The following is a 9,171-nucleotide window of genomic DNA, read 5'->3' as shown; positions in this document are numbered from 1 at the left end:
TACAAAAAATTAGCCGGGCGGGCCGGGTGGCGGGCGCCTGTAGTCCCAGCTGCTTGGAAGGCTGAGGTGGGAGAATGGTGTGAACCCAGGAGGCGGAGCTTGCAGTAAGCAGAGATTGCGCCACTGCACTCCAGCCTGGGCAACAGAGTGAGACTCCGTCTCAAAAAAAAAAAAAGAAAAAATTCTCCTGCCTCAGTCTCCTGAGTAGCTGGGACTACAGGCACATGCCACCACACCCAGCTAATTTTGTATTTTTAGTAGAGATTGGGTTTCACCATGTTGAACTCCTGACCTCAGGTGATCTGCCCACCTTGGCCTCCCAAAGGGATTACGGGCGTGAGCCACCACATCCAGCCGTCCAGCCTGGGTTACTAAATCTTTACAGATGTATCCTGACTCTCTCTGCCTTCTCCCTCTGTACTTGCCCCAACCAATGCAGGCCTGAGTGTTCCTTCCAGCATGTCGGAGGGGGAGTCCCAGACAGTACTCAGCAGTGGCTCAGACCCAAAGGTAGAATCCTCATCTTCAGCTCCTGGCCTGACATCAGTGTCACCTCCTGTGACCTCCACAACCTCAGCTGCTTCCCCAGAGGAAGAAGAAGAAAGTGAAGATGAGTCTGAGATTTTGGAAGAGTCGCCCTGTGGGCGCTGGCAGAAGAGGCGAGAAGAGGTAAGGTGATGGTACAGTCACTCTTGGGGGAGTGAATTCTGGAAAGGTGAGAACTGGAAGAGCGAAGTCTTAAAAGAGGCCGACCAAACTTCAATAGGTTGGGTGCTAGGAGGAGATGATCATATGGAGTGTTAAGATGGAGGATTTGCGAGATAACTTTAATTGTCTTTCATATGAATTTCTTCTCAGGTGAATCAACGGAATGTACCAGGTATTGACAGTGCATACCTGGCCATGGATACAGAGGAAGGTGTAGAGGTTGTGTGGAATGAGGTACAGTTCTCTGAGCGCAAGAACTACAAGCTGCAGGAGGTAGGTAATGCTGAAAAGGTGAAGCCTGGGGAATGTTGGAACACTGATGTTAGAGAGGAATTGGTATTGGGAAGCTGCCCATGAGGAGAGTATGTTGCGGTCAGTTCATTTCTGGGGAGGGACAGGGAATGGCTTCTCAGGATTATTATAGTGATTTATGAACTCTGTTATTCCACTGTCTCCCTTGCTCTCAGGAAAAGGTTCGTGCTGTGTTTGATAATCTGATTCAATTGGAGCATCTTAACATTGTTAAGTTTCACAAATATTGGGCTGACATTAAAGAGAACAAGGCCAGGGTAAGAATTTTTTCCCCATATTTCCTGAACTTACTGCAAAGAGACTAGCTACATTTATTATTGTTCGTTTTACACTCAGAGATTAAAACAAGGTAGTTTTGAAACAGAACTGGAATCAGCTGCAATGGTGATAAGAGTAGGGCTTCAGTTGTCACCTATGCCTTTTATATGGCTATAGATTGGGCAGAAAATGAGTGAACTTTTGCTTCCTTCTTCCCATAACTTTTATTGCTTAGTAGTTTTCATTGCCCTATGTAGTCTAAGTAAGTAAAGCTAAGAACAAAAGGAGAGAAATTTTAACAAACTTTCAAATTTAAAATCTGTTACAAGGGAAGGGATCATTTCTACTATAAGACCTTTTAGTAAATGCTTTGTCTCCCCAGGTCATTTTTATCACAGAATACATGTCATCTGGCAGTCTGAAGCAATTTCTGAAGAAGACCAAAAAGAACCACAAGACCATGAATGAAAAGGTATAGAAGGAGAACAGACAAAGTTTTAGGCTCGGGGTGGGGCAGGGCGGGGGCCTTAAAAATTACTGTGTTAATAATGAAGCTGATCAGGAAGGGATGGAAGGAGCTAGTGGGAGAGAGTTAAGAGAGGGAATTACTGCTGACCCTTGGATCAAACTTTGTTCCAGGCATGGAAGCGCTGGTGCACACAAATCCTCTCTGCCCTAAGGTAAGTAGTACCTGGTTAGTTTCTTACCCATATTTCCTGATTTAGTTCCTCCAAACAGATTTCAGGGCACTACTCTTCTGTTCTATTCTGCCTCTCCCCACTTTCTTTGAATCATATACTGTCAAGATTAGGCCCCCTACGGGTCTTTTAAAGGGTGCATCCTAATGCCCTAACTACAACACTTACCTCCTACCTCTTTCTCCTAGTGCTTATCCAGCTATTTAAATCATCAGGCATAATGGAGATTCAGAGTGTGGGGATTATCTTTATGGTGACCAGCAGGAGACCTGGCCCTTGCTCCTCTTAACCCTTGGGTTCCCCTTGCCCTTAATTTCCCAGTGGCCCCTCTAACAGCCCAGTGCCCCCACAGCTACCTGCACTCCTGTGACCCCCCCATCATCCATGGGAACCTGACCTGTGACACCATCTTCATCCAGCACAACGGACTCATCAAGATTGGCTCTGGTGAGGGGAGGGAGAGGTTCTGGGCAGGGGAGCCTCGGGAATTTGGGAACCATGGGGGTAAGATGAATGGGGGATAACAGAGCAAAATTCTGAGGTGTGGGCCGGTGAGAAGAGAAAGGACCTTGCTAGGAGTAATTCATAGGAGAGGCCAGTTAATTAGTGGAGAGGGGATAGGATATATAATCTTACACCTTTTTGAAAGGAAATTAGGGTCAATACAGAGATACTGATAGGAGGTTGGGAAAGGGCAAGAGATACGGGTTTGAGGTTTGATTTGAGCCCTGGGGCCAGACCCTGCCAGAGGAGGTTCCAGGCTGTGCCTGCTGTGAGTGCTTTCATTTGCTGTGTATTTGTGTGCAGTGTACAACATTTCTGTGTGCTGTGTCTGTGTGGTATTTGTGTGTCCATTTGTCTGGGGCTTGGCTGCTCCATGGCTCACAACTTTTCTCTGTTTTCCTCCCTCCCGCTTACGGGCTGCTCTGTTCCCAACAGTCTTTCATAGGATTTTTGCTAATGGTGAGAGCTCCCTCTGCCCCACTTGGGGCTCTGTTTGTGCTCCCTCTGCTCCCTTGGCGGCTGCCCAGTGCATGCAGTCGTGGGAGCAAACCCTCTTCCCCTATCTTCCCTGCCTAATTATGCCTGCTTAGCTTCTGCCCTGCCAGCCCTCCGCCTGCTTGCCCCTCCATAACCTGCTTGTTTCCTGTGGATTCTGCCTGGCTGGCCACTTACCTCCTGGATTCATGTTCCCCCTCATCATCAGGCTAGTTTCCCAGATCATACTGTGCTCCCAGATTCTCTGTGACTTGTAGTCATTGTTGATGATCTGAGTGAGTCCAAATTGGGCCTGGTCCTGGTTCCTCATTCAGCCCTGTGGCAGGCAGTGTTGAGGAATAAGGGGGTAGAATAGGAGTCTAAAAAGTTTTGGTGGATTGAAAGTGGAACTGATTCAAGGGTATTAGCTCAATTCTGAGCTCTTTTTGCGTTTCACTCAGCAAAGGTGGGTAAGAAGGAGGCTACCTCCTGAGTTGTATGTTAATACTTCTTATCCTTATTTATCCAAGTTCCTGAGGTCTCCAATTGTCCCAGATTAGGAAGGGCTGCCTGTGTTTTTATGTTATTTGCAGGGTGGATGAAAAAACTAAAACCAAATATTTTCATGTGAGTAGGGATTAGATGTACCTGGGATGTACTAGGGAAGGTGAACGGGGCACAAGTGAAAGTTTTTCCTTAAACTGCATTGCTTCTAGACCAGCCAGAAGTCCCTGTGTATCTGTTAATTTAGTCTGGTGCTTTTGTTGCTCCTGATTTAGGGACATTAGATAAGAAGCAGCAGGCCTAAGAAAGGGGAGGTAGGTGGCATCCATGTGTGGTCTATAGTTCAGGACGGGAAAGGGGATATGTTTGTGCCTGTTGAGGGTCATCAGAAAGGAGACTTCAGGAGAGAATTTGGCTTTTGGGGCCTCTCTCTAGAGTGAGACTATTCTTCGTTGATGGTGGTCAGATTGTGTGTGTCTCCCCTACTCCCAGTGGCTCCTGACACTATCAACAATCATGTGAAGACTTGTCGAGAAGAGCAGAAGAATCTACACTTCTTTGCACCAGAGTATGGAGGTGAGCCTTCCTACTTTCTCTGCCCTGTCCTCATCCCCCTGCTTTTGCACCTTATAACTTGAGGTACAGAGGCAATATAACTGAAATTTCTAGGCCTTCTCTACCAGCATACAAAATATTTTTTTCTTTTCTTTTTTTTTCCTAAGGCATTCCTGCCAACCCTAGCCCCTAATCCTCTGATTAACCAAAGCCTTCTCGGTTTTCCCTAGAAGTCACTAATGTGACAACAGCAGTGGACATCTACTCCTTCGGCATGTGTGCACTGGAGGTGAGGAGACTGGAGAGGAGGGGGGCAAGGGGTCAAATGAGAAGATGGAAGGGGGAATGGAGGGAGGACAAGTAAGGCGCTGGCTTGGAAGGAGTGATTGTGTGAGCACTGACATTCTTAGGTGTCTCCTTTTTTTTTATTCCTCCTCACTGAAGATGGCAGTGCTGGAGATTCAGGGCAATGGGGAGTCCTCATATGTGCCACAGGAAGCCATCAGCAGTGCCATCCAGCTTCTAGAAGACCCATTACAGAGGGTAAGGATCTTCAGGATCACTCCCTCCTCAACTGACCTTCAAATGTCTTCTGGTTTTTCTTCCTTTGTATCCACTGGGCATATCCTCCTAAGATCTAGGGAACATAAAACAGAAAGGACACGCAAAATCTGTAAACATTTTCTTAGGAGGTGCCTACCATGTTTTTGCATACATACACATAGGTTAAGGAGTTAAGATGGATGATACTGGGGTTCAAAGTTGTGTGTTGGCTGGGCGCAGTGGCTCACACCTGTAATCCCAGCACTTTGAGAGGCGGAGGCGGGCGGATCACTTGAGGTCAGGAGTTTGAGACCAGCCTGGCCAACGTGGTGAAACCCTGTCTCTACTAAAAATACAAAAACTAGGTGGGCGTGGTGGTGTGTGCCTATAGTCCCACCTAACTGGGAGGCTGAGGCAAGAGAAACGCTTGAACCTGGGAGGCGGAGGTTACAGTAAACCGAGATTGGGCACCTGCACTCCAGTCTGGGCAACAGAGTGAGACTGTCTCAAAAAAAAAAAAAGAAAGAAAAAAAATGTGTGTGAATTTAAATATGCCTACATGGAGGTAAATTAATTTGATGGTTACTTCAGGCAATTGCTGTATACTTTCAGACAGCCATTTTTATATTTTTAAGCACATCAGTCAATTTAAATTAAACCAGTTGTTTGGGATTTTATATTTATACAGTTTTAGTTAGGGATGGTGCCCTGAAATAATGAGCCAAGATTTAAAAGACATAAGGTTATGAATCAGTTGATAGACTATAGTAAGTAGAGCTTGGACAGGAAGGTCCAAACAAAAACAGTTTGTAACTCGTTAGATAAGTATAATAGGGAACAGGAGAGAAAAGAAGACTAGTGGGAAGTCAGGAGGATAGTGTGGAGTAAGTTTCTACTTCAACACTGAGGTGGAGTATTCAAGTGAAAGATTAGGTATGTGACCTTGTTAGCCTTCAAGGTTAAAAGCAGGAAAGCAGGTTAATTGTCATGGGACGTGCAGGAGGTAGAAAAGGAGGCGGTGGAGCATGGTGGCTCATACTTTTAATCCCAGCACTTTTGGAGGCTGAGGTGGGAGGATCACTCGAGCTCAGGAGTTCGAGACTAGCCTGGGCAACATAGCAAAAACCTATCTCTGTGAAAAAAATATAAAAATTAGCTGGGTGTGGTGGCACATGCGTGTGGTCCCAGCTACTCTGGAAGCTGAAGTGGGAGGATTGCTTGAGCCCAGGAGGTTGAAGCAGCAGTGAGCTGTGATTGTGCCACTATACTCCAGCCTGGGTGACACAGCAAGTCCCTGTCTCAGGAAAAAGAGAGAGAGAGAAAAAAAAAAGGCAGAATGGGTAGAGGAATCCTGGGAAATTGAGTGAATTCAATGATTGTGGGCAAAGGAAATTGTGATACTAGGCTTGTGAAATAAAAAAGATGGTGAATATTGATCACATTGGGTAAGTTTGGGAAGAGAGAAGCTAAATTTGGCAAGATTTAGAATAGAAGATAGGCAGTGCATTGGCTAATAAAGCAGAGGTAGAAACTAAGGAAAAAGAAAGTGTGAACATTAAAGAAAAAAGCAAGCTTGTGGTTGGAGAGCAGAAAAATAATTAAACCCAGAAAGGCAGTGGATGGTGTCTTTCATATAATATCTTATAGTTTTTGAAGCCCTTTCAGGTGCATTTGTCAATATATTGTTTTCTCAGCAAGTGCTGAGCCTCTACTATGTACAAAGCCTTGTGCTAAGTAGAATGAGAGTTATAAAGATGAACACATTGAGGGGCTTGCCAGATGCCTGCTCCAGTTCCTTGTTTTCTTTTCTAGGAATTCATTCAAAAGTGCCTGCAGTCTGAACCTGCTCGCAGACCAACAGCCAGAGAACTTCTGTTCCACCCAGCATTGTTTGAAGTGCCCTCGCTCAAACTCCTTGCTGCCCACTGCATTGTGGGACACCAACGTGAGTCCTCTTGGCCCTATGGGGAATAGTCTTCCAATCTGGAACCCTGTAACTATCACTGGCATGCTTGCTTTCCTCTTCTATTTCCAAAGGGATTCTTTTTTGTTGTTGTTGTTTTTGAGACAGAGTCTCACTCTGTCTCCCAGGCTGGAGTGCAATGGCTTGATCTCAGCTCATTGCAACTTCCAGCTCCTGGGGTCAAGCGATTCTTGTGCCTCAGCCTCCCGAATAGCTGGGATTACAGGCATGTGCCACCATGCCTGGCTAATTTCTGTACTTTTAGTAGAGATGGAGTTTCACCATGTTGGCCAGGCTGGTCTTGAACTCCTGGCGTCAAGTGATCTGTCCACCTCGGCTTCCCAAAGTGCTGGGATTACAGGCATGAGCCACTGCGCCAGGCCTCCAAAGGGATTCTTTACCCCTTTGCCTGCATGCCTTCTATGACATTTAATCTGACTATCCCTTCATAACATCCCACTCCATCCAGACATGATCCCAGAGAACGCTCTGGAGGAGATTACCAAAAACATGGATACCAGTGCTGTACTGGCTGAAATCCCTGCAGGACCAGGAAGAGAACCAGTTCAGACTTTGTGAGTAACTGAGAGGGTCTAAAAGGGGCAAATTGGTCACTACCACTCTTGAGGCTCTGTAAACTGCCCATTCTCTGGGAATGGTTGAATTTGCTATTTTGCTTGTTTCCTTCCTTCCATCTCCTTTCTCTTTTCTCCTCCAGGTACTCTCAGTCACCAGCTCTGGAATTAGATAAATTCCTTGAAGATGTCAGGTGAGAGCAGAGTGAGAAGGCAGGCTTTCTTGAGGAAGCAAGCAGGGTTGGGTATCCTAAGGCATTCACAGAGCCCATGTGACCTGTCTTCATCTTCCTCCAGGAATGGGATCTATCCTCTGACAGCCTTTGGACTGCCTCGGCCCCAGCAGCCACAGCAGGAGGAGGTGACATCACCTGTTGTGCCTCCCTCTGTCAAGACTCCGACACCTGAACCAGCTGAGGTGGAGACTCGCAAGGTGGGGGCTGTGTGGGTGTGGATTGTCTCCATGGCTGTGGTGGAAGGGAGAGAGAACATCTCAAATAAGGCTCTATTCTTTAGAGAAAATGCTCCCTAGCAGCCATGCCCTATGGGCTGGAAAGACGTCTAGGTATTGGGTTTTTTATGGACAGGTCTCTAGAGTGACCCTCTCTTCCTTCCCTAGGTGGTGCTGATGCAGTGCAACATTGAGTCGGTGGAGGAGGGGGTCAAACACCATGTAAGGCTCAGGGCTAGGGTTGCGCAGGGCTGGTGGCCAGAGGGTAGGGAAGAAGAGTCTCATTTTCTGACTGTCCTATTCTCCAGCTGACGCTTCTGCTGAAGCTGGAGGACAAACTGAACCGGCACCTGAGCTGTGACCTGATGCCAAGTGAGTCTCTGCTTTCCCTCAGAGGATGGAGAGTCTATGAGCCTTATCTTTTAGGGACATATTCAGGGGTGGGAAAGGTGACAAGGCAGTAACACATTGACTCACATAGAATGACTATCTTAGCCCCGAAAGCAGTGGGTGGATCTGACAGTTTAGCCCCGGTGGGGCTGTCTGAAGGGCCCCAGGTCCCTCAGTCCCATACTGTACTCACCCCCTCCTGTTTCTCTGTCAGATGAGAACATCCCCGAGTTGGCAGCTGAGCTGGTGCAGCTGGGCTTCATTAGTGAGGTGAGGTTTCTGCCTTCATCTGCCCTGGCTGCCCCCATGCCTTCTCTTCTCTCAGCCCCCATGTCACTGAGCTCTTCTTCCCCAGGCTGACCAAAGCCGGCTGACTTCTCTGCTAGAAGAGACCTTGAACAAGTTCAATTTTGCCAGGAACAGTACCCTCAACTCAGCCGCTGTCACCGTCTCCTCTTAGAGCTCACTCGAGCCAGGCCCTGATCTGCGCTGTGGCTGTCCCTGGACGTGCTGCAGCCCTCCTATCCCTTCCCCCCAGTCAGTATTACCCTGTGAAGCCCCTTCCTTCCTTTATTATTCAGGAGGGCTGGGGGGGCTCCCTGGTTCTGAGCATCATCCTCCCCCTCCCCTTTCTTCCTCCCCTCTGCACTTTGTTTACTTGTTTTGCACAGACGTGGGCCTGGGCCTTCTCAGCAGCCGCCTTCTAGTTGGGGGCTAGTCGCTGATCTGCCGGCTCCCGCCCAGCCTGTGTGGAAAGAAGGCCCACGGGCACTAGGGGAGCCGAATTCTACAATCCCGCTGGGGCGGCCGGGGCGGGAGAGAAAGGTGGTGCTGCAGTGGTGGCCCTGGGGGGCCATTCGATTCGCCTCAGTTGCTGCTGTAATAAAAGTCTACTTTTTGCTAAAAGCGTCGTGTGTTCGCGCCTTTCCCGCCAGGGGGAGCGGGCCCGGGGCGGAGGCGGGGCCCAGGTGGGAGGGGAACCCGGAACGGAGGCGGGGCCCAGGTTGGGGCGGGGCTGGGCCCAGGTAGAGCGGCCCAGCGGCCGGCGCGGCGGACGGGATGAGGCGCTGCAGTCTCTGCGCTTTCGGTAACTTCCGGGACCTGGCGTCTTGTCTCCTAACCTTGGGGCCACCCTTGGCCCGTCCTACTGCCCGCGGTTAACCCGCCAGGAGCCATCTCTCCCCACCCCGCTCGACTCAACCCTGCCCTCACCCGTGCTTTGCAGACGCCGCCCGG

At 48.6% G+C, this 9,171-nt stretch overlaps 2 protein-coding genes across 2 annotated transcripts in view; one reads left to right on the top strand and one right to left on the bottom strand.

Moving 5' to 3' along the window:
- The first annotated feature begins 434 nt into the window (after positions 1 to 434).
- On the top strand, positions 435 to 8,841 carry NRBP1 (nuclear receptor binding protein 1). Its single transcript, XM_011972611.1, has 17 exons — positions 435 to 669; positions 859 to 981; positions 1,176 to 1,277; positions 1,661 to 1,750; positions 1,918 to 1,958; positions 2,329 to 2,423; positions 3,951 to 4,034; positions 4,244 to 4,302; positions 4,458 to 4,556; positions 6,369 to 6,501; positions 6,989 to 7,094; positions 7,238 to 7,288; positions 7,392 to 7,527; positions 7,714 to 7,767; positions 7,854 to 7,917; positions 8,150 to 8,205; positions 8,291 to 8,841. Exons 1-17 carry the CDS (start codon positions 460 to 462, stop codon positions 8,393 to 8,395), a joined length of 1,608 nt encoding a protein of 535 aa, XP_011828001.1. The 5' UTR covers positions 435 to 459; the 3' UTR covers positions 8,396 to 8,841.
- The window catches only part of IFT172 (intraflagellar transport 172), a 55,774-nt gene continuing 55,241 nt past the window's right edge, over positions 8,639 to 9,171 (bottom strand). Inside the window, exon 48 of the mRNA XM_011972732.1 lies at positions 8,639 to 8,680. Coding sequence (XP_011828122.1) covers positions 8,639 to 8,680 — 42 coding nt within the window. The remainder of the gene's footprint in view (positions 8,681 to 9,171) is intronic.

Source organism: Mandrillus leucophaeus, unplaced genomic scaffold, assembly GCF_000951045.1.
Source record: "Mandrillus leucophaeus isolate KB7577 unplaced genomic scaffold, Mleu.le_1.0 Scaffold13, whole genome shotgun sequence".
Lineage (NCBI taxonomy): Eukaryota > Metazoa > Chordata > Mammalia > Primates > Cercopithecidae > Mandrillus > Mandrillus leucophaeus.
This window is presented reverse-complemented; position numbering and strand designations above follow the sequence as displayed.

Coding starts and splice junctions, on each gene's coding strand:
- NRBP1 (XM_011972611.1), top strand. CDS start 460: ATGTCGGAGGGGGAGTCCCAGACAGTACTCAGCAGTGGCTCAGACCCA. Junction 4,035..4,243: donor CTTTGCACCAGAGTATGGAG/GTGAGCCTTCCT, acceptor GGTTTTCCCTAG/AAGTCACTAATGTGACAACA. Junction 7,528..7,713: donor CTGAGGTGGAGACTCGCAAG/GTGGGGGCTGTG, acceptor TTCCTTCCCTAG/GTGGTGCTGATGCAGTGCAA.